General features: G+C 55.9%; 2 protein-coding genes across 7 annotated transcripts; both read right to left on the reverse strand.

The window, feature by feature from the left end:
• Positions 1-253: 253 nt before the first annotated feature.
• On the reverse strand, positions 254-5,746 carry GPSM3 (G protein signaling modulator 3). Of its 5 annotated transcripts, none has more exons than XM_081140903.1 (5): positions 5,660-5,746; positions 1,884-1,928; positions 1,586-1,685; positions 1,180-1,379; positions 254-946 (listed from the first exon to the last, which is right to left on the reverse strand). In XM_081140903.1, the coding sequence occupies exons 1-5, from the start codon at positions 5,681-5,683 to the stop codon at positions 809-811; spliced, it is 507 nt and encodes a 168-aa protein (XP_080997029.1). In that variant the 5' UTR covers positions 5,684-5,746; the 3' UTR covers positions 254-808. The 5 variants fall into 5 exon arrangements, with proteins under 5 accessions (XP_080997029.1, XP_080997030.1, XP_080997031.1 ...); XM_081140904.1 differs by lacking the exon at positions 5,660-5,746 and adding an exon at positions 3,202-3,260; XM_081140905.1 differs by lacking the exon at positions 5,660-5,746 and adding an exon at positions 2,236-2,261.
• Positions 3,569-24,054, reverse strand: NOTCH4 (notch receptor 4). Of its 2 annotated transcripts, XM_081140901.1 has the most exons (30): positions 23,863-24,054; positions 23,066-23,147; positions 22,595-22,887; positions 20,757-21,104; positions 20,547-20,669; positions 20,197-20,433; positions 19,929-20,084; positions 19,436-19,630; positions 17,964-18,077; positions 17,076-17,189; positions 16,873-16,995; positions 15,955-16,114; positions 15,310-15,455; positions 14,899-15,051; positions 14,593-14,710; positions 14,285-14,372; positions 13,803-13,956; positions 12,911-13,095; positions 11,033-11,285; positions 10,657-10,769; positions 9,476-9,999; positions 8,531-8,914; positions 8,254-8,429; positions 7,511-7,730; positions 7,247-7,328; positions 7,016-7,154; positions 6,039-6,334; positions 5,660-5,807; positions 5,150-5,247; positions 3,569-4,979 (listed from the first exon to the last, which is right to left on the reverse strand). In XM_081140901.1, exons 1-30 carry the CDS (start codon positions 23,942-23,944, stop codon positions 4,266-4,268), a joined length of 6,018 nt encoding a protein of 2,005 aa, XP_080997027.1. In that variant the 5' UTR covers positions 23,945-24,054; the 3' UTR covers positions 3,569-4,265. The 2 variants fall into 2 exon arrangements, with proteins under 2 accessions (XP_080997027.1, XP_080997028.1); XM_081140902.1 differs by lacking the exons at positions 3,569-4,979; positions 5,150-5,247 and having other exon boundaries at positions 5,531-5,807; positions 14,899-15,455; positions 17,076-17,192.
• Between the last annotated feature and the right edge of the window lie 3,748 nt (positions 24,055-27,802).

The following is a 27,802-nucleotide window of genomic DNA, read 5'->3' on the forward strand; positions in this document are numbered from 1 at the left end:
CCGGGTTCACGGGCCGCGCGGTTCATATTTCTTGTCCTAATGGCTCCCCTCCCTGTTCTACTTAATTAAAACTGGGAGAGGGGGCGGGGGGGTAATTAGGGAGGCCTCCAGCCGCTGCTTAATGAGCCGGTAATTAACCCGCGGGGGGGAGCTGGCTGCGGGCCAGGCCGGGGAGGCGCGGCCTCCGGCCCCGGGGCCCCACCCTTCGCCCCAGCCCCAGACACCAGCCTCAGTCCAGGGGGAATGACATTTATTCAGACACCGGAACTTCAGCGGGCGCAGGGCGGCGGCGGGGGCTCGGGGTCCACTCTGGGCCTGCGGCGCGGTCCCGGGGCTGGCGGCGGCGCGGGGGGAGAGCCCTGACCTCCGCGGGGCCCGCCCTCCCTCCCGGGGGGGGCCGGCCCCTCGGGTCGCGGCCCTGAGACATGTCTCTTCGTGGGAGTTGGAGGCCTGAGCTCTCAGGTCCTGCCCAATGCCTTGACCTCTGGGGGTGTCCCCCCAGCTCAGGACAGACTCCAAGCGGCTCCCTGAGGTCAGAGCAGAGATGGGTGTCCCCTGGCTGGGATCCCCGCGCTGCCTCAAGCTCCCAAGTACTCCGGGAGGGACTTCAGTGACCATCCTGCTATTCCCAGGATTTGGGGCCTCTCACCCCCTCCAGTTCCCGGGGGACCTGGGCGAGGAGGATGAGTCCTGAGCTGTGTGCTGGGTGCAGTCGCTGGTGCCCCTGCCAAGCAGGGCTGAGGGTATGCAGCGGGCTGCCCAGCTTTGAGCCTCAGGAGTGCAGAGGGGCTGGTGGGGGGCTCAGATCTCAGCAGGTGTGTGTGGGGGGCCGGGACCTTTGTTCCTCCATTCGACCCCCACCCTGAACTCGCAGCAGCAACTCCAGGAGCTCCTGCCCCCCTGGGGGTAGGGGAGGCTCTGACCGCTGGGCTTCCATCCGCTGGCACTGGAGGAATGGAGGGATGGAAGGGTGTTGGTGAGGTTCTAGGAGGAGCAGGCTTTGAAAGGAGCCACGGCTGGTGTGAGGGGCATATAGGACGCCTGGGATGGGGATGGGGGAACTAGGGCCTGGGGAGGGGGCAGATGCCTGGGGAGAAGCAGCAGTAGGGCCCCAAAGAGAACAGGACCAAGAGATCAGGAAACCTGGGTTTTGCCTCCTGGGGGTCTGGGGTGTCTCACCTGGTGACTGAGGATGGTGCTGTAGAGCTGTTCTCTCTCCTCCTGAGGCCGGGGTGGGGTTGGGGCTAGGCTTGGGGGGTTCTGGGAGACGTGGAAGGTGGCCCTCTGCTCCTCTAGGCGGCGGGACTGGGCCTCAGCCACCAGGTCCAGAAGGAGCTCAGTCTGCAGGGAGAGCAGGGAGGCCGAGCGGGGTCCCAGAGCTGGGAGAGGAGGGGGAGGGCTCAGAGAAGTTGGCAGGGTGGGGGACAGGGACAGGGTGAGGTGATTAGGTGGTCAGAGGTAAGGAGGTACAATGGGGAGTCCAGAGGACGTGGGGAAAGGGCCCATGATGGAGTGGACCCTGGTAATAGAATCAGGAAGGATGTGGGCACCAGGGTCAGGGAGCTCCCTGGGTGGGTGGGGGTACCTGTGTGGCGGGTCCCTGGAGGAGGGGATGGAGGAGCAGATCGCCAAGGCCGAGTGGTGGTGTTTACAGGAGGCCAGCCATGTTCATCCTGATGGGGGCCCTGATGCCGAGACATCCATTCCAGTCAAGCAGGAGCAGCGTGGGCTGGGGGGTAGGCCAGCAGCCCGTTTCCTCTCTCTGTGTCTGTTCCTACCCCAGTATGCCCAAGTCCCGAGTCCACAGTCACTAGGTCTCTGCCTCAGGTCCTCTCACCTCACTTTCTCCCAGGGTCAGCCTCCCACAACCGGGTCCAGCTCACCTGCTCACCATCCTCTTCTTCCTGGGGTCTCTCAGCCTCCATGCCCTGGAGGGGAGAAACCGATGGGGGCGGGGTAGCTAGGATTTAGAGGAGGGCCGGAACCCCGAGTTCCTGAGGGGAGTGGGGGCTGGAAGGGGTGGGGGTGAGCCGGGGGCTGGATGTCTGGGTACTAAGCAGGAAGCTGGGTTCCTGGTCAGCCCCCCCATGGCCCCGCCCATCCCTGTCAACTTCCTCCAGTTCTGTTTTCCCACCCAAACTGCTTGCTCAACCTCTAGCCCCAGGGGAGCAGAGAGACTGGGAAAAGCTCCTCCAGCAGCAGTGGAGGAGTTCCTAGGTGGGCAAGAACTCTCACCTTGTCATCTCCAGAGCCTCAGTAGCCCCCGACCCCCACTCTGTTCCCTCTATCCCCTCCTCCCCTTCAGCTCTGTCAACACAGGAACTAGCTGCACAGGAAGTGGTTTCACTCCTCAGAACCCTCACCCCCAGGTCTCTCCTCTCCCTAAGTTGTACCCTGACATAGGATTCAGCCCTCCCCTGCTTCCCAGCTTTCCTGCTTTATTGGGACTGGGATAGGCATGGTTCCAGTAGGAAGCAGGACTCAGATCCAGGGATGTCAGGCCCTCAAACTGTGTTCAACACAGTGAGTGTTCAATAAGTGTGTTGAATAGTGATCTCTACCCTCTAGGTGCTTGCTCTGTTCAGTGGACAAGAGATGCATTTGTGAGACGTGGGTCAGAAAACTTTCCTCTGGTCATGAATGAAGGATATAGAAATAAAAAAGGGAGAGGGCTAACTCCCTGGCTTGGTCTTTGATCTGTCCATGTTGATCAGGCTGGCGGGCACCAAGGCAGAAGGACGACAGATAGACATTTGGGACCTCTAAATGGAAACCTGTCGTAGTAGGGGGTGTACAGCTGAGCGACTTCAAACATGAAATGTGATAAAGAGCTCTGGCTCTGCGACTTAAAACCTTGCAATCTTCCCCAAATAAAATCCATACCTCAGTTTCTAAGAGTAAAATGGACCTAATAGTTTTCGTAGACCTAATAGTTGATGTGAGGATTAAATGTGATAAAGCATTTGGCATAGTGAATGCTCAGTAAATGGTAGTTATTACAAGGCATGCTTCAGAGGTATCTCGGGTTTGGTTCTAGACCACCACAATAAAGTGATTATCACAATAAAGTGAGTCACACAGATGTTTTGGTTTCCCAGTGTGTGTGTACAACTATACTGTAGTTGATTAAGAGTTCAATAGCATTGTCTTAAAAACAATGAACATACTCTAATTAAAAAATACTTTATAAGAAATGCTAACCATCATCTGAGCCTTCAGTGAGTCATAAGCTTTTTGTTGGTAGAGGGTCTTTGCTTCAATGTTAATAAAAACAGATCTTCAAAGTGCAACAAAGTGAAGCACAATAAAATGAGGTATGCTTGTATCAGCTTTCAAAACGCCCCATGCCTTCATGTCTCAGGCCCATTGCCACCATGCAAGAGGTGTAGCTGCATTGCTGAAAGATGGATTAAGTTTGAGATGGTCTCTGTCTTCTTCTATCTAACTTGAGCCCTTGGGAGTCTCCTAACTGGCTATAACTAAATGCTCTTGGAAGATGGACAAAGGGTGTAGTGTGTGGATTCTCCTTGGGCTACTGGCCTCTTGCTTTTAGATGATACCCTAAATTAACATAGGACCCCCAAATCTTATTCTTGCTTTTAAACTACACTGAAAATCTCCATCCAAATATTGAATTTGGGACACAAATTTTTGAAGACAATGCAGTACTCCCGTATTTTTTCCATTGCACTCTTCAAACCCTCCAAAAGAAGGTAACACTTTATATCAACTTTATTATCTTTATTATTTGGGGTTCTTAAATAGAGATAGCAGTGCCTAGGAGAGTGGCGCTTCATCCCTGCAGTGGTTTGTTTGGGGAGGGAAGGTTGAGAATGCAAGGAGTCATCAGCTGGAATGGCCCTTGGTGCTCCCCATACCAGCACCTGCAGTGCCTGGCATATAGCAGGTGCTTAATAAATATTTGTCAACTGTTTGTAGGTAGTGGGGGTGATATAAAGGCTCCCGTTGGGAACCATATACTGTACGGGAAAGAACATCCTACATCCTATCTAGTCCTCGGTTGCAGTTCAGGGTACTTAGCCTACTCCATCCCACCCTCCTGTAGGCCCTCACCCTAACTTTCTGGGATAGGGGCTGGGCCCACTTCATCCCAGCGCCTAAACCCTTTCCAGGGCTGCATCTTCTCCACGTGGAGACGATGACGGTTGTGAGTGGGCATACACTCATTCGGGAGGAGTGCTATATTCCCGATCCCCTACTTTTGGGGCTCGAGAGCTCTCGAATCCCACCTTGCCGTGAGCCTTCTACTTTTGACCTTCGCTTACTACATTTAAAGGTATTACTTGGTGGGCTGGGGGACCCCAGGCAACTTGAGGCGATGCCCGCTCTGGGGACGGAGTAAGGCAAGGAGGCGGGATCGGAGTGTGAGAGGCGGGGCCGCAGGCTCCCAAGGACACCCAATCACAGGGCCAGTCAGCTGAGGCCACAGCCCCGCTCCCGGCGCCCGCCCCGGATCTCCCGCGCGCCATTGCGGGGGTGGGCCTCGGCCCGCGCATGCCTGCCGGGAACCTTCGGCCGCGGCGGGGCCGGCCGCCTCCGGCTCCTTTCGCTGGGCTGGGGCTCGGAGAGCAGGCCCCGCCCCCGCCCCCGCGCGCGGCCAAGTCGCCGGACGAGGTCCGGGTTTGCAGCCCGGCCCCGCCCCCACGCGGGGCTGCTCCCACCGACAGCGTCCGGCTGCGCGGCGCGGCCCCGCCCCCGCCCGGCGGCGCGCTTCCCGAAGCGGCCCGCGCACGCGCGAAGGCGCCCGCCCCTCGGCCCGGCGGGGCTTTGGGGCGCGTCTCCGCGGGCCCCGCCCCTTCCAGCAGCTTCAGCAGGTCCCAGTGGCTGCGCTGGCGAGCGACGTCCGCGGGCGCGAGTCCGGCCTGATCCCGCAGCCCTCGGGCCGCGCCCAGCCCCAGCAGCAGCCGCGCCGCCTCCAGCGCGCCTTCCCGGGCGGCCAGGAACAGTGGCGTCTGCTCCTGCGCGAGAGGAAACCGCCAGGGGCGGGGTGGGCGGAGGCCACGCCTGTAGGGCGGCCCTTCCTGACTCGCCCGCCTCGCTGCCGGTCCTCCCCCTCTGGTTTCGGGAAGCTCTCGCGCTGTTCCCCCGCCAGCACCCCTGTTTTGGGGGGCCCTCTACCCGGTCTAACCCTGCCGTCCTGGGCGTCTTTATCGGCTCCGGCCTGCAGGAGGGAACGGGCGGCCCGGGCGTTGTTCACGGCGGCGGCCCAGTGCAGAGCGGTTTTCCCTGGGGGACGACGTGGGAGGCTGTCACCCTGAGGCCCGGAGCCAGACGGAGGGGTTCCCGATTCCCACGGATCCTGGCCTCGGGGGAAGGGCTGTTCGGGTCCGGGGCGCTCGGAGGCGGAAGCGTCGCCCGGGTGACCGCCGGCGGGCAGGAAGCATTGTCCCCGGTGACGTCACGGGCGGCGGGCGGGACAATGGGGCATTGTTCGCGGCCGGTGGGACCGGAGGCCCTCCACCTTCCCGCCGACGCTCCTCGGCGCCCTGGCTTGCGGTGGGCTGGGCGGTGTGTGCCGTGGAGGACGGGGGAAGACGCGGACTCCGCCCCGACGGCTGCTCCCTTTTTTTTGCATTTTATCTCACATCCCATCTCTATAGCAGTTTCTCTATAGCACATCCCCTCCCCAGATTCATACCCCATTTGTCTCTGGCCCCCACATCTGCTTGGGCTGCAATCAGTTCTTCAACCAGGTCCTCCACCGCCAGCTTGGCAGCCAGCATCAGGGCCGTGGTCCCATCCTCTGTCCTCGCATCCACTGCAGTCTGTCTGCTGCGGAGTAGGAGCTGGGGGCCAGAGAGGGCCAGTGACTCCTGGTATGTCCTGGCTACCAGCTCAGGCCCCTCACACAGTTAACCACCTCCCGGTCCATATTCAGCCATCTGTTCTCATTTCCCCTTCAAGTCCCCAAGCTCACATTACCTTCCTCTTTGCCAAACACTAGCGGATGCTTTTGCCCAGCTTTACTTCCAGATTTGCTCCCTTGTTCTCTTCAAGTGACCTCAGTGTGTACTGACCTGGCAGACCTCCCGAGCATCAGCAGCCACAGCGGTGTGAAGGGGGGTGCGCCCTGCTCTGTCTGGCTGGTTGGGATTGGCTCCAGCCTCAAGGAGGCGGTGGGCAGCAGTTGGCCGGGAGAATCGGGCAGCCAGGTGCAGAGGGGTCTCCCCAGTGCCCACAGTGTGAGCCTGGGGACAGGCCCCTCCATCTAACAGAGGTTCCCAGGGCTCAGAACTTTCCAGCCACACCCTCTGGAAGGTCCTGGTCTCCACTCTTCCACAGCAGACTGCTGACATCAGGGGTGTCATCCCATCTGTGGGTGGGAGACAAGTCGATTAAGAGGACATAAAGGGGGCACAGCCAGCGTGGCTCAGTGGTTGAGCATCGGCCTACGACTGGGAGGTCAGGGCACATGCCCGGCTTGTGGGCTCAGTCCCCAGTGGGAGGCATGAAGGAGGCAGGCGATCAATGTTGATGTTGTTTCTATCTCCCTCTCTCTAAAGTCAATAAAAGCATTAAAAAAAAAAAAAAAAAAAAAAGGCATAAGGGGAGGGGCAGGACATGGACGCTCAGGTAGAATCACAGCCCGGAGGCGTCAGGAAGCCCAGCTCTGGCTCTTGATTTTGTGTGGCTTTTACTTTTCTTCAGCCTTCAGTTTCCTCATCTGTGCAAAGAGCCAGCAGGCCTTAATTTGTCTAACATTCCAAGGCAGTGGTTCTCAAACTTGAGTCTGGATTAGACTCACCTGGAGGGCTTGTTCGAACAGATTCCCTAATAGCTTGACTATCTGAATCAGGAGCTCTGGAGTGGAGCCTGAGAATCTGTATTTCCAACAATTCCCCTGGTGATATTGATTCTTCTGTCACAGGACCACTCTCTGAGTATCACTGTTCTAAGGCACTAACTACCATTTGCTTCTCCAGGGCTGATACCAAAGGATTTTCTCATTCTAAGCGTCAAAAGGATTTTTCCTGGTCTGGGCTGGCTCACGTACCAGGTCCATGGGTGTCCACATCAGGGATATCCATCTCAGATTCCTGCGGAGGGGTCAGCATGGCTGCCTGGGGGAGCTCCTGACAGTCATCACTCAGAGACCAGAGCTGGCACTTGGAGGCTGAGGCCATTTCTTCAGCCTTGGGATCAGAAAAACAACCAGTGAAGGAAGGTTGACTTGTCCCTTCTACCCTTCCATCACCTCAGGACCATTGCTGCCTCAGTGGCTCACCTGGCCTCCCTCCTCTCCTTCCTCAGGGCCCAAGCACATCACAACTCCATCCTCACCAACTTCGGCTTCTGGTTTCAGTGCCCTGGAAGAGGGTGGGTACCGGGTAGAGGGCCTTCAGGGTCCACAAGGTCTCCAGCAGCCTCCCGATCCCTTCCCCTTCCTCTGTCTTCAACTTCTGCAGTGGCATCTCTTGTTGCTTCTGATCAGAAATATCTCCACAGGCAGGAGTCCCCTCCCTGAGCCCCAGTTCCTCCTCACTCTCACTTGAGGCGGATGCTGTCCTCGCCCAGTGGGGGCCGGCGTCTGCGGGCAGCTGGCTGAGTCCGAGGCCTTCGAGTGAACCCAGGGGGCAGCCAGAGGGCCCCATGCTCTCGGCGCCTCCGCCGGATGAACTGGAGGACCAGAAGGGCCCCGAGGGCTAGGAGAAGCACCCCGGCCACCGGTGAGCACAGCACAGGCCAGGGAAGCTGGTTGGCGGGGGCCGCTGGTGGGAGAGACACAGTCAAAAAGGGGCCATTCTAGGTGAGGCTGGGTACTGCTGTGAGACCTTTGGGCCTCAGGCCCCTCCTCTGTAAAACAGGAATGACAGTAGCACCTGTCTCAATGGGGTTGTTGGGAGCATAAAAGGAGCCAGTACTGTGAGGCCCCCAGAGCACAGCCTGGCACGGGGTGAGTGCGATTAAGAGTTCTTATTCTTTCATGAGCTCTCAACTGGTTGATACAGGAATGAATGGGTACTCTCGGTTTAGTAGAGAGGAGGCACCAAAACCTGAGGTTTGTGGAGGTCTGTGGGAGAGGTTAGGATGGAGCCCTCAGGGAAATAAGGAAAGAGATTGTAGAGCAAATGGGCCATGGGGAGATCCAGTTAGCAAAAGAGAGGTTAACAAAGGTAAGTCCCCACGAAGAGCATTTGGGCCCCAGGATCCTGTTTCATTTGACCTCCATTGCTGGTTGCTGGCATGAAAGCTGACCTGGGAGCAGAGCTGGGAAATGATGGGGTCACCTACCGGTGCCTGCACGAGGGTGGGCAGCCAGCAGGGGGCCCGGCAGTAGGGGCTCCAGGGCCTCCACGGCGGCCATGGCAGCAAGGAAGCGGAGCAGGAACCCAGGGTCCCAGGGACAGCGGGATGCAGGGTGGTCAGGGCCACAGCGGGACAAATCCACACCCATCACCACCACAAACCTGTCGGGGAGGTACCTCAGAGACCCCTGTGCTGGTCCCTGGCTAACTTCCCTCCACCCATTAAAAAAGTGTCTGGCCTACCCCTTCGCCCAGCTTCTTACCCTGTGCTGAGGGAGTCTGTCTCCTTGCCCGCAGGCTGCTTTTGAGGGGCTGCTGTCTTCTGATGAGAGGGGTCTGGGATTCCTCCCAGCTCCTCTTCGGCCTGGGCCCCAGGATAGGGGTACACCATGTTCCTGCCATCACTATCCTTCCTCACCCAGAGCCCTACCCTCAGCGTCAGGGACAGTCCCCGGGCCAGGGCAAGCAGCTGCTGGTCCAGGGCTGGGGGGCTAAGCACCAGCAGCAGGGACAGGGAGGGCCCCCACTCTGAGCGCCTGTCCTCGGGCCTGCAGTCGCCTCCGTCCCAGCCACACTCGGGAGTGTCACAGCCTTTCTCGCAGTGCCCATTGTGGAAGTGATCACGGCAGAACTGGTCATAGGCTGGACTGGAGGTGAAGAGGGGGGTCAGGAAGCCAAGAAAACCAGACTCCCTCCTTCATCCCAGAGAGGAGTCCCGATCTTCCACAGCCTCTAGGCACTTGCTAAGTAGGGGCAGCTCCACAGAAATGGGCTTAGTCAGGTCCTGGATGGTAGGTAGCCCAGACACCCTAATGTCTACTGTCACCCTTGTTTCTTAAGATTGCTGCTTCTCCCTGCCCCTCCAAGCTCTCCTGTTTCCCTGAAGGTGAGACCGAGGCCCTTTCCCGTCAGGGGTACAGGTTGCTAGGGGAGCTACTCCATGGCAGCAGGGCTTAGAGAGAGGCTTGAGGCAGAGCGCTCACAACTCTCGGCAAGGAGCCCAGGCAGAGACAGTGCTGTTCTTGGTGCCCCATTAACCTGATGCTGCCCCATCCCCCTGGGCTGGAGTCTCCTACCCCTATTTGGCAATGGTTACAATGGTGGAAGCTCCCTGGAATTTGAGGCTGTGGTCACACTATAACTCAGAAGCGTCTATGTCCCTCTGCCCTCACTGTGCCCCCCACTCCAACTCAGGGTTTCAGGCTCACGTGCAGGCTGGAGGAGTCTCACAGTCATAGCCATCAAACAAACATTCTTCAGAGTCACACTGCGGGTGGCACTGCCCATCCCGGAAGAGAAGCCAGCAGCGGGAGTGGGAGGGGCAGCCCTTCCAGGGGTCCAGGACCCCTAGGGAGCAGTCTCCTCCATCCCAGTTTCCTCCTGGGCCACTGCAGCCAGCATCACAAGCCCCATCTCCACCTCTGCCCTCACATCCCTCTGCTCTAGGAATCTGACACCGGGGCCCGAGGGAGCTGGGAGGGCAGGAGCATCGAAAGCTTGGGCCCCCCGGCTTGGAGGCCTCTGAGCAGCTGCCGTTGTGTAGGCAAGGGGAAGGAGGGCCACAGCCTTGAGGAGCGGGTGGGGTCAGGCAGTCAGGGCCCCTGTAGCCATTGAGGCAGGCACAGCGGGGTGGGAAGCCAGACTTGGGGGAGGGCAGACATAGACCACCGTGGTGGCAGTGATGGAGGCCGCAGGAGGGGGCTCTGTGGCTGCAGGTAGGGCCTTCAAAACCCTGCAGAGAGGAGAAGAGATGTTGGGAAGGGACCTTGTATGATTCTTCCCACTTTGTCTCAAGCAAACTCCTGGGTTAAGATAACTCGGAGGGTCCTAGAGTCTCATAACGGGAAGGGACCTCAGAGAACATCAAGTTGATCATTTTATAGATGCTGAAACCATGTCCCATGTTTTTTTCACACAAACACAGTACACAGTGGTGAAAATGGATGAGCCACAGCTCTGTGCAACAACCTGGATAGATTGTAGGATCGTGATGCAAGTCCTGGCAGACTAAGCCGTTAATAGAGTAATATTAATTGAACCTAACATCTTAATCCTTGGAAATAGGATTATTACTTTCTCTTCCTCTGGACATGCGCGCGCGCACACACACACACACACACACACACACAGAGTTAAAGAACTAAGCACTTATCCAAGGGCACCTGACTTGGCTTTGGGGACCTTCCCGTAGGCATTCGTACTACCACCTGATCCTGTCCCCTCACCCCCTGTTTGCTTCTGAGAGCCACTCACTTCTGTGAACAAGGGATGGCTTTCTCCAATAATTCCCACTCCAGTGTCCCAGGCTCCCCGTAGGGTCCCAGCTCAGGCTTTCGTACCTTGTGTCAGTGTTGGGAGCAATAGAGAAGGCAGCTTTGCAGTCACTCACCTGGGGGCAGTGGCAGGTGAAACCCGGGGGCAGTCCTTCTGTGGCCTTACAAGACCCTCCATGGGAGCAGGGCTGGCTCTGGCAGGGGTCTATCTTTACTTCACACCACTGGCCTGCAGTGTGGGTGGGATTAGATGTCACACACTGCTTTGGTCACTGCCTCCTTTTTGCTCATTCCTGGGAGTCTGCCCAGCACTAGCTGCACAGGTAGAGGGATCCTGGGGCATATTCTCTGGGCTGGGGTGCAGAGGCAGAGGGCTGGACAAGATGACTAGGCTGCCTTGTAGGGAGTGATTATCTGGGTTTCCATGGTCAGCTCAGCTGTGCCACAGAGATGCCTATACCCCACCCCACCCCACCCCATACTAGGCGTCACCTGTGTGCCCAGGCAGACACTGACAGTAGAAGGCGTTGGCTAGAGAGTGGCAGGCTGCGGTGCCCGTGGGGTGGCAAGGTTGATCCAGACACTCGTCCACATCCCCCTCACAGCGCAGCCCCACAAAGCCTGGAGGGCAGGCACAGTGGAAACCTCCAGGTTTGGGGGTGCAGGTCCCATGGTTGTGACAGGGCTGGGATTGACAAGCGTCAGGTTCCTTTGAGCAGTTCTGTCCATAGTAGCCTGGGGCGCACTGCAGGCAAAGAGGGTCAGACAGGGAACCGGGAAGCGAGCCCCTCCCAGCACTGCAGGGGACCCAGCTCCAGAGAGTCTGCCAACCCCCACCTTCCAGTTCAACAGTGTCATTCAACTCACCAGCCACCACGGCCCCGTGTAGCTTAACCCATCTCAACCCACGACATAAAATTGTTCAATGACACACAAGTTTACCCCCCCACCCAGACCCCCGCTCCAGTCCCAAACAATCTTTAGGACACACTGCCGCTAAACATTAGCTCCAGTTTCTGTAGAACCTCTCTTCCCAACCGCACACCCACCGCGCTGTGCCACGCTTCATTAATTTGTGGGCATTTACTGAATGCCCACTTAGTCCCAGCAGCCATGTTAGGCAGTAGGAGTACAAAGAAAACCAGAACTCACCCCTGCTTCTGTGAAGTGCTCAGGCAGCCAGGAGGGCGGCAGCTAGCACTTCTTGCATGATTTATATGCATAACCTCATAAAATCATCCTAAAAACCCTTTATATGGATGATCTCATTTGATTCTCACTTCACAGAAGTGGAAACTGATTCCTTGAAAGATTAAGTGACTTGTACAAGTCACACAGCCGGTAGGTGATAGAGCTGGGACTCGATGCAAGTCTATGGCTTCATAAGCGGTGCCCTTAACCAGTTTCTGACTGTTTCATATTCTGCTGGAGCGAGGAGTTGTTCACAAGGTCTGTGCCATGTGCTGAACTCTTGCAGGAGGAAGGCGAGCATGCAAGAATGGGATCCTAGGAGGCTTCACAAAGACGGAGAAAAAGGGATTCACAAAGAAGTGGCCAGAGGGCTGGAAGAAGCAGATGAGGGGGGTGTTTTGGAAACTTCTGGAGGGAGTTTCATGAAAGAGAAAGTAAAGCTGAAACAGGTGCATGGGGGTTCCTACTGATGAGTACACTGCTCTTGTGTGTGTGAAAATGCTCACAATAAAGAGAAAGAGAGTGGTTAGGGGAAGTGCATGGTGCTTCTATCCAAAGTCTTCGTTCTATACCAGGAGCGGGCTGCTCAGACTTGAATCTCAGCGTTGCCTCTCTAGCTCCATGACCTGACCACCAAGGAGAGGCCCGAGCCCAGTCTGGACATGTTCCTGAGGAAAGTGCCTCCTGGGCACCATCCAAAGGGAGAGGGCTGGGAGGGCCACTGGAGAGCCAGGAGGGGGTGTGCAGGGAAGCCCGAAGCAGTTTCGTGTTGCTGAAGCAGAGGGTGGAGGGTGGAGACATGAGGCCTGAGAGGCAGGCAGGGCTGGGTCTCAAGGGGCCGTGGACTTCACTGGGAAGGCGGTGGGCAGCCACCGGACGGTTTGAAGCAGGGGAGTGGCAGGCCAGCTCAACACTTTCAACAGAGCACTCTGGTGGCGGAGTAAAGGCTGAACAAGTATGGAGACAGGGACGGAAGGTCTGGACTACGGCCGGGGACGAAGGGCGGAGGGACAAAGACAAAACTGAGGAAGATTTAGGAGGTGAAATGGCACGACTTGTTGGTTGGCTGGATGTGTGGGGTCAAGGGAAATGGATACATCACTGCCCCCCCATGACTACTGCTTCCCATGTCCAGCCCACCCTTGTTACCCGGACCCCCTCTCTTCTAGACCTGCTCACCTGGCAGAGATACCCGTTGGGCTGGGCCACGCAGGTGGCCCCATGTTGGCAGGGCCTGGACTGGCATGGGTTCACCCTGTCCTGGCACATACTGCCTTGGAATCCAGGGGGACAGTGACAGAAATAGGAGGGGCCACTGTCGATGCAGAGGCCTCCGTTCTGGCACAGGAAAGAGACTTCTGTGCCTGGGGAGAGAGACAAACAGGGACCAGGAAAGCTAAGTGGGGTGGAAGGTGCTCAGGCCCAGACACTGAGCCGAGAGGCCTGTGGGGACCACTAACATTCCCGGGGCAGGTGGAGTCCATACTTCCTGACACAGTCCCCCTCCTGCTGACTCTGCCAGAACGGAGGGAGAGCCTTCTTCTGAGGCTTATCAGAGCATAAGTTCTGCACCCTCCGGTGTTCCCACTGTTACTGCCATTAACCACCCCAACCCCGCAGGTCTCCTTTCTGAGGCCTTCTCATGCACACCTCACTCGAACGGGGCCTATTCTTTCACAAGGGGCTTGGTGTGGCATCAGATGTGTGGGATGTGGAGAAATGTGTTGAGTGTAGTTGGGTTAAATGTGGTCCACTCTAGCTGAGGTGATGATAATGACAGGGTTGAGTTGCTCCACACTGAGTTAGTCCCTGGTGGTTGTGTTAAACTGGAGTCTTGTTGACTGAGCTGGTTGGTGTTGTTTGAGCTGCGCTGAGTGTGGTGCTAGGAGCTGAGTTGTGTGAGGAGGCCCCGGTGCTGGGCTGTGGGGTCAGTCACTGTGGTTGGTCTGTGTTTCTTCGACTCTCAGTCGGTTGTTTTGTTGGCCAAACGTGTGAATGACCTTAGGGATGGGATAGAGGAGGGCACCTTTTTTCTCTTCATCTGCTCCCCAGTCAGTCCTTGGCTTGGTACCTTGGCTCAGGGCAGCCTTCTGGCAGGAGGACGGCGGGACTTCACAGAGACGCCCAGTCCATCCCTGGAGGCACAGGCACTGGAAGGAGGGCCCGGTTTGGAGGCAGTGGGAGTTGCGTGGACAGGGCTTCTGGGCACATAAGTCCATCAGAGTCTGAGAGTTTGGAGGGAGCAAGAGGCCGGACAGAGCATCAGGATCCCAGGCCCAGAGATGGTCCTCTGCCAGCTCCAGGTCCTCAAAATCCCTTACCTCTGACCCTCTCCCTGGTGTGCTTTGCTACCTACATCCCAGAACAGTCCCTGGAGTCAGACTCCCTCAGCCCTTCCCTTCCATACAGACCTCAAAGCCTGGGCTTCCAAACCTCTCTCTATATGGGCACCTTCCCTAACTTCCCCGCTGCCCACCTTTTAGTGCTTGAGACCCTCTCACTAGAGCTCCCCAACCCCTCTCTCCTCAGCACACTTGGCTCAGTGCCCCTCACCTGACAGCTGCTTCCTGTGTAGCCAGCAGGGCAGAGGCAGCGGAGGCCCTGGGGTCCCTCTTGGCAGGTAGCCCTGTTTCTGCAGGGGCTGGACAAGAGAGAAAGTAGGAGGAAGGTCCGGGGAAATAAGGGGAGGGAGTGTGATGTGGCCGGAGGGCAACCTCTGGGGAGATGGGAAACCGGAGGGAAGGTCGAGTGAGGGATGTGGGATGTGGGATGGGAGGCAGGGGGACCCCAGAGGAGGTGGAGGGGAAGGAAGGAAGGCTGAGGGACCCCCCCTTCTTCCAGGGGTCTTTGCCCCTGCTCACCTGTCTGCACAGCTGGGGTGGATCCTTCCCTCACAGCGTGGGCCCTGGAAGCCAGTGGCACAGGAGCAGGAGAAGGTGCCAGGCCTGTTCACACAGGTACCCCCATTGAGGCACGGGGCTGGAGAGAGGAAGCTGTGAGGGGTTGGGTTTCTTGCCTATAATCTGGCCTGTGACCTCAGTCACACCACATACGGGACATCACCCCCACCCCCATGAGGACGCCAGCTCACTGTTTCCAGTTTTTTTTTACTCTCCACAAGCACACGCTGACCATGTGGCCCAGCCCTGGACACGGTGGGCACTCACCAGAGGCACAGTGGTCGGTGCTGGTCTGGCAGCGGGGCCCAGTGTGGCTTGGAGGGCAGGTGCAGGAGTAGCCCCCAGGGCTGGGGCTGCAGGAGCCACCATTGAGGCAGGGTCCCGAGTGACAAGCTGTCACCTCCTCAGTGCAAGCGGGCCCTGGGAAAGGGACCCTCCTTTTCTCCTCTGCTTTCATCCCTCCTCCCTGTCCGCCCTTCCTTCCCTCATCCCTACCCCTACTCTTCCCAACCAACAGCTTTTCTTTTCTCACCACCTCCCACACACCTGTATCCTCGGCGGCCCGTGCCCAGTTTTCCTTGGTGGTGACAGAGACTGAGGGCCCTTTGTCACCTGTCTCCACTGGCCTTGCCCTTCGTTGGCCAGCCCAGGGTGTATATGGTTCAAGGAGCGCCTCACCTGTGTAGCCTGTGGGGCACGTGCAGTTGTAGCCAGAGGGCTGAGGGTGGCAGGTTCCCCCATGGGCACAGGGCGTGGAGATGCAGCCTCCCAGCTCTGCCTCACACTCTGGTCCTGTCCAACCCACGTCACACACACATGAGGATCTGGGCATAAAGAGAAAGGGGAGGTGTTTTTCTTCTTGCCTCCCCCTTGGTCAGACCCCTGTGACCTGTTCTTTTTTGGCCCTGAGACTCTGGCTCTTTCTTCAGTGCCTTTGCTCTCAGCATGTCCCCCTTTCGCCTTTCCCAAGGCTCATCCTCTCCTCTGTTCTGTGCTGTCCCCAGGCCCTAGAACAGTGTCCATGCATAGCAGATGCTCAGATGCTCAGGAACGTTTGTCTAAGGAACGATGAATCGGCCTGGGATTTAATGATGTTTCTGCTCTGACCCCTACTTCTCTGTTTCCCCCATTATTTATGATCTCTCGCCTCGTTGGACAACACTCACCAATCCAGCCCTGCCCCTGGCTGTGACCTCAGAACTTTGCCCTCTCCTTGCTGTTCCCCATTGGTCATTTCCCACAGACTTACCCCTCACTGGCTGTCTCCTCCCACCCTAGCTGAGGACCAGGCGAGTGCAAACGGGAGGGTCTGGAAGGCGTTACCTCTGACAGTGCCCGTGCCGGCAGGTGCAGTTGTCCTCAGCTGGGGCACAGCCGGGGCTTCCGTCTGGGCAGAGGCAGTGGTCCGTGTCCCCCTGGTGCTGGCAGTTTTGCTTGGGCTTGCACAGGTTGGGGGCACATAGGGGAACCTCACAGAGATGACCTGGGGTGGGGAGATGGGTCAGAGAGAAAACACGGTCCATCCATATCCTTGATGGGGCCAAAGGTCACTTCTTATATACGACATGCTCACTGCTCAGGAACCTGTCCTTTGGTGGCTCCCTATTGCCTCAGGAGACTATAACTTCCTCAGAATGGCCCCCGGGGTCTTTCAGGACAAGTGGGCCTCACCTTTGCACCATTGTACCCTAAGCTCTGGGTGTCCTTCCCCTGCCCCCCCGCACGTGTGGCTGCCTGAAGCTGAAACATGCTCTTTGGCCTTCTATCTTGACAGGCTCCTCCTCATCTGTGAGGCCTTCTCACCCCTGCACTGGTGGGTCCTTTGAGTCCTAGGGTCCTGCACATTCCGCTCTCAGAGCCCTGCTCTGGGCCGTCATCACCAAGACACCTGTTGCTCTTTCTGCCCTAGATTTAAAGCCACTGGAGAAGGGCAACTCTCTTACTCAGCTTGTCTGTGTCCATCATGGCCAGCACTTAATAAGTGCTTGCTAAACAAGCAAACGAGTGGCTTCCCCTTGAGCCCTGTCCTCTGCTCCTAAACCCAGATCACACCACCATGATGGACCCGACGTGAGCCCTCCAGTAACACCACCCTGGCCCGTGGCTGTGCAGCCATGAGTACAGGTTCCATTCTCATTCTAGTCTCACATCCCAACCCTCAAACACCCACCAAAGACCTCTTCTCCACCCCAAATGACACAAAGGTCCCCACCACTCCTTGCCAATGCTTGCTCTGCTGACCTGTGAAGCCAGAGGGGCAGAGGCAGAAGAAGGCTCCTGGGAGGTCAAGGCAGCTGGCACCCGTGGGGCACGGGCCACTCAGACACTCGTCCACCTCGGCCTGGCAGCGCCGGCCTTCAAAGCCTAGGGCACAGGGACAGCTCAAGGCCTGCAGAATTCTGTCCCTGGCCCCACTCTCCCTCCAGCTTCTGAGCCCAGTTTACCTGGGAGACATTCACAGTGGAAGGACCCTGGCTGGTCCTGGCAGCGCCCGCCGTTGGCACAGGGAGAGCTGTCACACTCGTTGATATCTTCCTCGCACCGGGAGCCTGTGAATCCTGCTGGGGCGGGAGTGGGTGGGGACAGATCCCTTTTTTCTTTACATGTATTAGGGAGTTTGTTACAAATGTTTGACCAAGCTTTACAGGCAGGATTTCATGGGTTCAAAGAAATTAAGAGTTTTACACTGATATTTAGTCTCTTTTCACATATACAGAAACGACATCGCTGCAGATCAAATGGCTTGGTGTGGGGTTTTGGCTAAATACATCATTATAGAACAAAAGCACCAATTTGAGGGCTTCTTAGTGATTGGAGTTTCAGGACATAACAGAGGATAATTTGGTAACTTTATTCTTCATATAAATAAGGCATCACTGGATATAAGTACTAATGCTGAAGATACATTTTATCAAAAGCATAATACCAGTCTTGGCCTTTCCCCTGGCCAGGAAAGGCGAACCTGGAGGGCGTCCCAGAGGAGATACCTGGGGCAGGTGCAGACGATAGGACGGTGATACAGGAAAGTGAAGTTCAGCCACCTGCCAGCTGTGTGACTTTGGGAAGCTACTGGACCCCTCCAGGCTCCAGTTTCCTCCCTGCAAAGGGTTAATAATGGGACCTACCTCAGGGTGCCATTGGAAGGCGTCAACAAGATAACACCTGAAGAGTACCGCCAAGTTCGAGGCCCCAAGTAAATATTCAATAATCACCAATAAACACCAGTTGTTATCACAGCAGAGGACAGGAGTCCAGTGCAGCGCAGGAGGCCTGGGGCGCTGTCCCTGCATGTGGTGGACAGTGCCCAGGTCAGCCTGGGACCCTGCACTCACCGGGCAGGCAAGTGCAGTGGAAGCCGTTGAGCTGGTCGTGGCAGTCGGCCTGGTTCAGGCAAGGAGCAGAGGCACACTCGTCTGTCTCCAGCTCACAGAGGCGACCTTCTAAGCCTGAGGACATGGAGCTGTGGTGAGGGCCAGGTCTTCTGCCCAGGCAGCCTGGATTCTAGAACCAGCCTGCCCCCACTGCCATGGCCCCATCAGGCACCCCTCCCAGGGTGTTGTGTGCACATGAATTTGCAGAGATGAACATGAGGCCCTGCTGCTCTGCTGTGTGGCTCTGCTACCTTTGGCGAGAAAGCTCCAGGAGCAGAGTGCCTGCCGGGACCTGTGGAAGAGCTGCCAGGATGACCCTTTTGGGGCCATTCCTCTGCTTACAGAAGGCAGGCTGATGAGTTTAGAGGTCCCAAAGGGACAAAAGAGACAAGAGGACATCTGCTTGGAGGTGATGGGTGTCCTCCCAGGCCTCTGTGCGAGGGAGACCGGGCTTCCCAACAGGGGCATTTGAAGGGCATCGGGGAGGCTGCTCCGTTCCAGATTTGCCCTGTTTCTTCGGGCTGGTCCTGGTCTCCACTGTCTCGCCCTGAACTAAAGCTGGATCAGCCTCTGGACCACGCTACCTCCCTCTCCTGCCTGGGAAGCCTGGCTCTGCAGCTCCTTGATGTCTACAACCTTGTCCCTTGGATTATTGAAAAGTTTTCTCAGCATTTTTCCTTGGAAACCGCTCAGCTTTAAGAAGGCAGTGTAGTGGGGTGGCTAACACGATCGAAGCCCTGGGTTTGAACCCTGGCTCTGCCACTTACAAGCCGGGTGACCTTGGCCAGGTCACTTAACCTCTCTGTGCTTCAGTTTCTTCATTTATAAAGTGGGCACAGTAACAATGCCGAGCTCATAGGGTTATTGTAAAAATTGAATGCCTATAAGCTGCTCAGGTAGTACCTGGCACAAAGTAAGCTCTTATTCTGGTTTCATTCCGCTCCCTGGTATTGGCTGTCATCTCCCTGGGAGACCTCCCCTTTATAGCTAGCGTGGAGCAGGTGCAGCCTTGCAGCGTTCCTTTCCTGGTGCACCAAATTCAAGCACACAGGCCCTTTGGGATTCGGAGGCTTTACTGTCAAGCTCTACAGAGGAGAGTTTCTGTATTCGGAGGAGTGCTCTGGTCTCCCCTGATGGGCCTTCGTGTACAGTGGACCAGGTTGCATTCTTTACAAGGACTATGAAATGGACCCCCCCCCCCCCCCCCCCCCCCCCCCGAGTTGAGCAGTGCACAGCCTTGCTGCCATCTGTGGCCTTTCTCCCAGGGTCACAGGCTTCCCAGAGTTCTCATCTGGGGTGGGGATAAGAGGAGAAGCATTCTTGGGTAATTGACCTCAACTGGCCTGAGGCTATCTATGCTCTTGAGGGGAGATGGCCTGTGGGTTCAGGATTCATCCTGTCTCTTCTACCCAAGGCCCCCATCCAGCTGGTACCTGGAGGGCAGAGGCAGTGGAAGTTGGCTAGCAGGTCCAGGCAGGTGCTGCCCGGGTGGCAGGGCTGGGACAGGCATTCATTGTGATTGGCCTCGCAGCGGGAACCCGTGTAGCCAGGGGGACAGAGGCAGTTGAAGGAGCCAGGTGTGTTGAGGCAGGAGCCGCCGTGTTCACAGGGGCCGGAGCCTTGCTGGGCTGGGAGGAGAGAAGAGCATGGTCCACAGGGGCCGGGGGTGGGATGGCCACGAGGCCAGCCTTTGTAGGGGGTCCTGGCCCCTGTGAGGTAGATGACACCATCTCAGGAAGGGCTGTGTCTTTAAGATGGAGAAAGACTAAATGGGGCCTGGAGGGCTGAGCTTTGGTGAGACCATATAAGGAAGAGATGCCAAATCTGGACAAATTCAGGGAAAAGAGTTGTTCATATTTTTAATTCAGAAAACAGTTTGCCTCTCTCCCGTGCAGAGGCTGTCTATCTGATGTGGGGGTGCCTCACCCATCTGGCACTCATCCAGGTCCTGGTGGCAGGTGGGCCCTGCGTAGCCAGGCTGACAGAGGCAGAGAGTGGCGCCCGTCAGGGGGTTGGTGCTGCACTGGGCTTCCCCGTGGCACGGCTGGCTCAGACACATGTCCTCCATATGACACAGGAGGCCTGAGGATGGGGCAGGGGAGGCTCTCAGGGGCCTCTTGAAGCTCCCAGCTCCCCTACTGCCCCTCTCACAGGCCCTCTCCTCCTCCCACCTCCTGGACCCTCTGCACCACACCTGTGCGGCCAGGTGGGCAGAGGCAGGAGAAGGAGCCCACACGGTCGATGCAGGTGGATCCTGGGGCACAGGTGGCGGCAGCACAGTCGTCCAGGTTCTCCTCACAGCCTGTGCCTCCCCAGCCGCTCACACACACACAGTGGAAGCCACCGGCTGAGTTCTGGCAGGTACCCCCGTTTCTGCAGCGAGGGGGACGCCAGGGTTCACATTCGTCCACATCTTCAGAGCAATCCCAACCTGCAAGGAAGGCCGGACGGAGACAAGGGCTGGAGCCGGGGCCCTGTGGGAAGGGAAGCCAGGGGCCGACCATCTGGGCCATTGGTGCCATGAACTTGCCTTTAACGACTCACCTGTCCAGGCCTCCGGGCAGAGGCAGGTGTAGGTGCCCAGGCCATCCTGGCAAGTGCCCCCATTCTGACACTGGTGCTTGACACAGTCATCTAGATTCACCTCGCAGCCTGGGCCTGTGAGACCTGATAGGGTCATCGGGTCAGTTGAGGGAGGGAGACAACTTGCCTGCCCAGAGAGGGGGCCATAGGAAGGCCCCTGTGAGGACACACCTGGGGGGCAGAGGCAGAAGTGGAAGGCAGAGTCTCTCTCTGGAACCAGCTGGCAGGCGCCCCCATTGGGACAGCCTGTTGGGGGACAGGGTCCTGGCCAGAGCCCACAGCGGGAATCTTTCCGCCCAGCTGGGCAGAGACACTGGAAGGACCCCAGGGTGTTGTGGCAGGTGCCGCCCTCGGGGCAGGGCCCCGGGTCCAGAAAGCACTCATTGATGTCGTGCTCACAGGCGTGGCCCTCGAAGCCAGGTGGGCAGCGGCACTGGATCTGGGGGTAGGTGGTCAGACACTCCCCTCCGTTCATGCAGGGGTTGGCGGAGCAGAAGTCCCGAAACTGGCACTTCTCACCTGTGGCAGAGGACAGGGTGGCGGTAGCACTGCTCATCTCCCAGCGCCTCCAGGACTGGCTCTCACTCCGCAGCTCCCATGTCCCCATTTCTTTCCCTTCCCCCTCATACCTTATTTGCCCTGTCCCATCACCCTTGCCTCAGTTTTGCCTGTTTCTTGGGAGGATTATATCTGCAGGGGTTATATTTTCTAAGCTACGAGTAAGACATGCAGTTGCTGCTGGTGTGTTGCAATCGGCCCCGCCTGGGAATTGCTGGGGTCCCTCAGTGGTGGCCTTGTGGGAGGTGGAGACTCTGAACCGTGCTGCTCCGCAGCTGGTTGCCTGGCCCTGGGCATCCTCTGGTCTCTCATCCTGACTTCCTAATCTTTGGGTGGTGTAATGACCGGGCAGCGATAAGGGATTCCCTTCACAGCTGCTAGCACCAATGGCCATGCGGCAGTGGTGGCTGCCACCACTCATGGCCCCCCATGCTGTGTGCCAGCTGCGGGCTAAGGGAGCACCTCCTGAACACCACTCGTCCTCCTCGCAACTGCCAACTGAGGTGGGCAGGTCAGCTGACAGCTGGACCAGAGAGCTCAAACATCTGCTGCCAGGTCACAGGCCTAGTCAGTGGCAGAGCTGGCGTTGGACCCAGAGAAGGGGCTGCCCCAGAGCCTCGACTCTGAAGCCTGGCAAGTTGCCAGTGCCCATCCTTCTTGTTACATGTGCTGGTCTCTCACACCCAGTCTCAGGCCCAGTTTCCTCAGAACTACCTGGGCAGCTTAAACATCTCCATGCCCTGGGTCCACCCCCACTACATCTTTCCGGGGTGGGACACTGGTATTTTTAATAAAGTCCAGGTAATTGCTGTGCCTAGCCAAGGTTGAGAAGCCTTGCCTCTAGCCCACCTGACACTCAGGTCCTCACATTCCAGGGACTTTCTTACCCACCTGGCTATTGGCTGCCTGGTCCAGCCCCTCCATCCCGATCTGGTCCTGAGGTCCCTTCCTCTCCAGGGCCTCATGGTTCTGTCCTTGAACCCTGACCATTCCTCAGGGTAGCACACCCTCCTCATCACGTGTCCTGCTGTCTTATCCCAGGGCTGCACTCTTCTCCTGGGATGGACACCCATTCCTCTCCCTTCCCACCCCCATCTCTCCCTTCCCTAAGGTTTTCCTAGTGATCTGATGGGCACCTCTCAGTCAGAGGACACATTAACCCTATAGCTACTGGGTAGAGGGGAGGTTGAGGGGGCTGGGAGAGGGCTCAGGGTGCTACACTAAGAGGACTATGGCAGTAGCTATTTACCAACTGGCTTGGAAATATGTCAACATTTTAACAGTCAGTACAACTAAGCTGGTGAATGTCAATCTTGGGTAAATGTGTCACCAAAATTTGGTTTGTGGATTCTCAAGGCCTCTGTCCTCACAAGGCTCAGTCATCTTTCCTACTCCCCAGCCCAACCCACTGCTCCTGCCTGTCCCCTCCTCCTACCCCCATCAGCCCTCACCTGTCCACCCAGGTAAACAGGAACACTGCGGGAGTCCTGAGGCCTGGATGTGGCAGTGGCCCATTTTGGAACAGAAGGAAGAACAGGGGTCCTTGAGCTGGGCCTGACACCTCTCACCAGTGAAGCCCGAGGGGCAGGTGCAGAGGAAGGTGGGGGTCAAGGGAGAGGGGGGGCTAGGGGAGACTCCGGGGACAGGAAGCAGAGCTTGGCAACTGCCCCCATTCTGGCAGAGCTGGGCATCCTGGCAGGGGTCAGGAAACTGGCATGTCTCACCTAGGAAGCCAGGAGCACACCTGGGTGGGTGGGGAGAAGAAAACCCACATCACTGGCCGCTCTTGGCCTACGGTCCCACCTCCCTCGCTCCTTTTCCTTCATTTGTTTCCTCTAATCTCCTTCACCTCCTCCCTCCCTCTCCCTCCTCAGCTCTCCCTCCTCCTTTCCAGTGCCCCGCCGCCCCACAGGCACACTCACTGACAGGTGCCTTGGCCCTGAGACAGGCTCAGGCAGGTGCCTCCGTTGGCACAGGGTTCTGAGAAATTCCCACAGGGCAGCCCTAGGGATGGAGACAAGGATAAGCTGGGAGCTCCAGGGGACCTGCCTGCATCAGCCAAACCACTATTAGCCTCCATACCCCTGTTCCTAGTCCCCAGCTGGCGCCCACCTCACCCTGTGAGGTCCCAGGCCTCTCAATAATCCCCACCCCTTTCCTGTTTTTTCTCTGGCCTCCCAAGTCCAGCCTGAGGCTCCATCCCTCGGAAGCAAGACAAGGATCAGGAGGGGGGTTGAGGGGACTCTTGGGAGGTGAATGGCTGAGACAGAGAAGGGATTTCCTCTCGGAAGGCCCAGCATTGAGCCAGAGGAGGGGGGTGAGCAGCTGGACCGGGAATGGGACTTGGTAGGCCCTTGACCTTTCCATGTCTCCATCTCCTGCTCCCCTCACATCTCTTTCCCTACCAGGTGGTCAATTTGTTCCTCTTCCCCTTTTAAAGGGGCCGGCTGTCCCCAAGTTCCAGGCGACTGGGTTCTCCCTGGGGGTGAGCACCCTCTCACCCATCCCCCAACAGTTTCCACCTGGCACCAGGCCCACAGCCTTGGTCTGTGCAGATCCAGCGGCAGAGTCTTCTCTCCCTTCAAGCTGTCCCCATCTAGGGGCAAGACTCTCCTTCGTCCAGTGTCACCTCAAGGCATGAGGCTGGGCTGTCTGCCCCCAACCCACCAGACACCTTCTAAGGAAGATGAGTGCCCGCCTCTTCCACCATGTGCCTCACCTCTGGCCTTCAGGGCCTCACCCCTGGTCCTTCTTGCCGAGCGAAGCAGCAGCAGCAGCAGCAGCAGTGAAGGGGGCTGCATTCCAGAGCCCGGGCTGCGGAGCCCTCCCGGAGCCAGGAGCCACCTCTTCTCCACAGCCCCTTCTTCTTCCTCCCGGGCCTGCTTCAGGCCTCACGTCTGAGTTGTTTCCTGAGTCACACAATGTCCTGGACACCCAAGTGATGGGGAGAGGGAGGAGGGGCATTGAGGGGGATGAGGGAGGGGCCTTCCATCCCTGACAACCTCTAGGGGTTCGAATAGGATAGAGTGGCTGGAAGGTAGGTGATTGGGAGGGGAGGACTGGGCGGGTGGGGTCCCTGGGGACAGTCCCAGGCCTTCTGTTGATGTGGTCTCTCTTTTCTAGAATGGGAATTGCAAGGTGTCTGCCTGTGCCCGGGAGGGTCAGGACCTGGAAGCAGAGGTGGTGTGGGGTGGTGGGCACTCTCCTACTCCTCTGCCCAGGGGAGGATGCTTGCTTTTTGAGATCACTACAGATACTTCTCAGAGAATCTGCAACTTTGCATAACTTGATACTACTACACTTGGCAGAGGAAACTCAAGGGTCTTTTGGGCCTTACCTTGGCCCTTGCTGGGTCTTCTCTCTTTTTGGGGAATGGGAGAGATGCAAGCTGGTTTGGGGGGGATCTTGGCCTTTCTTGGGAAAGGAATGTATAAAATTGTCATCAATGATAAATGACGTCTTCTACACTCAGTTTTGTAGTCTGGATTATTCATAGCAAACACTGCGTTTGGGTCATTCCACTCCCCCCATGTCTCCCTCTCTCTACTGCAGAAGTCCCTGCGGTGCAAGGAATGCCAGTCATTGACTTTATTTATTTTTAAAATAAATATATTTTTATTGATTTTTTTTATTTTTTATTTTTTTTTTAGAGCAAGAGGAAAGGGGAGGAGAGAGAGAGAAACAACAAAGTGAGAAAACATCTATCGATTGCCGCCTGCATGCCCCCTACTGGGGATTATGCCCACAGCCCAGGGATGTGCCCTGAGTGGGAATCAAGGAATGGAACCGGCAACCTTTCGGTGCATGGGGCAGTGCTTGGCCAACTGAGCCACACTGGCCAGGGGCCAGTTATTGACTTTAAAATTGGACTAAATAAAATCACAAAAGAGAATTCCTTACCCTGACTCATCTTACTTTCTTGAGCAAACCCTGGACTTTGGGGTCACCATTCCTGGACTTCTTCTCCTAGCACAGGACTGAGAGTCAGGGTGGCTGCAGCTGTGGCAGCAGCTATGACAGCCAGCAGGAGGCGCCCTCCCTCAGCCTGGTGCGCCCTCAACCATTTCTTCTGCCGAGGAATGTACTTTGCCAGCACCATTAAAAAAAGCTTTTTATTTTGAAATAACTTAAAACTCACAGAAAAAGGGCAATAATACTAAAAATAATCCCAGGATACTCTTCACTCATATTCACTAGTTGATATTTGACCACATTTGCATTATCATTATTTCTCTAAATACACATTAACATTTTTTTCTCAACCATTTGAGAGTAGGTTACACATTAGATATCCCTCTACTGGTAAACACATCGGTGTGGATTTCTTAAGAATAACGACAGCCCAGCAGGGCGGGCTCAGCGGTTGAATGTAGACCTAAGATCCAGGAGATCGGGGTTCGATTCAGGTCAAAGCCCTATCCCCAGCCGGGGAGGAGCAGGAGGCAGCCGATCAGTGACTCTCTCGTCATTGGTGTTTCTCTCTCTCTCTCTCTCCCTCTTCCTGAAATCAATAAAGACATATTTTAAAAAAGAAAAGAATAATGACATTCTCTTACATAACCATAGTACAACTATCAAAATCAAGAAGCTGTTAAAAAATGTTAATGTCAATGGTTGAAAGTCTTTTTATGTGTGTGTGTATATATATATATATAATTTTCAATCCTCACCTGAGGATATGTTCATTGATTCTAGAGAGAGGAAGGAAGAGAGAGAAACTTGATGTGAGGGCTCAGTTGCCTCCTGTACCTTCTCTGAGACTGAACCCAAAACCTAAGTATGTGCCCTGACTTGGAATCCAAGCTGCAACCTTTTGGTGTACAGGATGACCCTCCAACCAACTGACCAACTGAGCCACCAGGCCAGGGCTGAAAGTCTGTTTATTTTTTATTTTATTATTATTCTGAAATAATGACATTTAAAAAAAATATGTTTTTATTGATTTCAGAGAGAGGAAGAGAGAGAGATAGAAACATCAATGATGAGAGAGTCATTGATTGGCTGCCTCCTGCACACCCCCTACCTGGGACCTGACCTGGGCATGTGCCCTGACCTGGAATCGAACCTTGACCTTGTGGTTCATAGGTTGATGCTCAACACCTGAGCCATGCCGGCCAGGTTATTTTTTTAATTTTTAAAAAATATATCTTTATTGATTTCAGAGAGAGGAAAGGAGAGGGGGAGAGAGAGATAGAAACATCAATGATGAGTCATTGATTGAGCCCACAACCCAGGCATGTGCCCTGACCAGGAATCCAACCCCGATCCCCTGGATCCTAGGCCGATGCTCAACCGCTGAGCCATGCCCTGCCAGGCTCAAATCAATATATTTTTAAAAAGAGTTTATTAGGGCATTGACAGAAGAAAAAAAAAAAAAAAAAAGACTAGCAAGGCCTGGAGCATGGCCAGGTGGGAAAGACAACGTGTCCGTAATCCTGGAGTTTTGTGAGTGTTTTGATTCACCAGATGGGGAAGAGAGGTGTAAGCTGGTCTGAAACGATTCACACTAGCTACAGACAAAGGAGATGGAGAAGGTGAAGCGACGCCAGCTCTGGGACAGGCACAGAGTCAGCAAGGAAGAAGTGTCGGCTCCTGGATGAGCTGTGGCAGCAGATCGGGAAGTTCATGTGTAAATGAGAAGCAGAGACTCCTGGGTCTGATGGTGCCTGCGGTTTGCTCTTTTGGATAATCTTGGAAATGGCACCTGGAAATTAATCCTAAATTCCAACAGATACACAGGAACGTGAGCAGTCTTCAGTCAGGGCTGGCCCACAGTTATTAGCAGGCTAACTGTTCTGTCTCTTTCTATTGCTCTCCGGCCACTGTAATTTTGATTTAGAACACCTCAGAATTTTTTTCTTCTCAAAACTTAGGTTGATACAATACTATTATCTAATCTACACTCCATATTGAAAATTTGCCAATTGCCCCATAATGCTTCTGATCATGATTTATAATGATTTCTCTTGGCCCGGGACCCAGTCCAGGATCATGCATTCCATCTAGTCGCCCTGTCTTTTCAGTCTCCTTTAATATTAGTACAGTTTCTTAGACTTTGCCTTTCATCATATTGACATTTTTGAAGAATGCAGATCAGTTATTTTGTACTGTTCCTAAATTTAGGTATGCCTGAGGCTTCCTCAGTTTATGTGTTTTGATTTGTTTGTTAATCCGGAGAATATTTTTTCCATTGATTTTTTTTTTAGAGAGAGAGAGGGACATTGATGTGGGAGACACATTGGTTGGTTGCTTCTTGCATGTGCCCAACCAGACCCGAGAATCCACGTACGTGCCCTTGATTGGGAATCGACCCTTCGACCCTTAGGTACACGGGCCAAAGCTGCAGCCACTGGGCAACACCGGCCAGGCAGTTTATGCGCTTTTGGTGAGGAGTACCACAGAAGTGGTGTTGTGTCTTTCTCACACCAGGAGACACATGAGCCCATACATCACATGCTAATGGTTGGCTAGTATTCCATTGTTTGGTGAACCCTTGTTCATTGAAATACATTTCCTGTTGTAGGGCATTAGGTGGATCTCAGTCTTTAAAAATATCGTAAACTATGCAGCAATAATTATTCTTACACATACATGTTTGCATGGTTGTCTAATTATTTCCTTAGGCTAAATTCCTAGAATTGAAACCACTGAGTCAAGGG

This window comes from Miniopterus schreibersii, assembly GCF_964146895.1.
Source record: "Miniopterus schreibersii genome assembly, chromosome: 6".
Lineage (NCBI taxonomy): Eukaryota > Metazoa > Chordata > Mammalia > Chiroptera > Miniopteridae > Miniopterus > Miniopterus schreibersii.

Bases quoted from the DNA above. Each gene is read 5' to 3' on its own strand.
- NOTCH4 (XM_081140901.1), bottom strand. From the start codon at position 23,944: ATGCAGCCCCCTTCACTGCTGCTGCTGCTGCTGCTGCTTCGCTCGGCA. The intron at 16,115-16,872 runs GTCAGCAGAGCA...TCCCCACCCCAG, and splicing joins CTGCCCCTCTGGCTTCACAG to GTCATCTCTGTGAGGTTCCC. The intron at 5,808-6,038 runs GTCAGTACACAC...TCTGGCCCCCAG, and splicing joins ATGCTCGGGAGGTCTGCCAG to CTCCTACTCCGCAGCAGACA.
- GPSM3 (XM_081140903.1), bottom strand. From the start codon at position 5,683: ATGTGGGGGCCAGAGACAAATGGG. The intron at 1,380-1,585 runs GTACCCCCACCC...CTCCTCTCCCAG, and splicing joins TCCAGGGACCCGCCACACAG to CTCTGGGACCCCGCTCGGCC. The intron at 947-1,179 runs GTGAGACACCCC...CCATTCCTCCAG, and splicing joins GCACCATCCTCAGTCACCAG to TGCCAGCGGATGGAAGCCCA.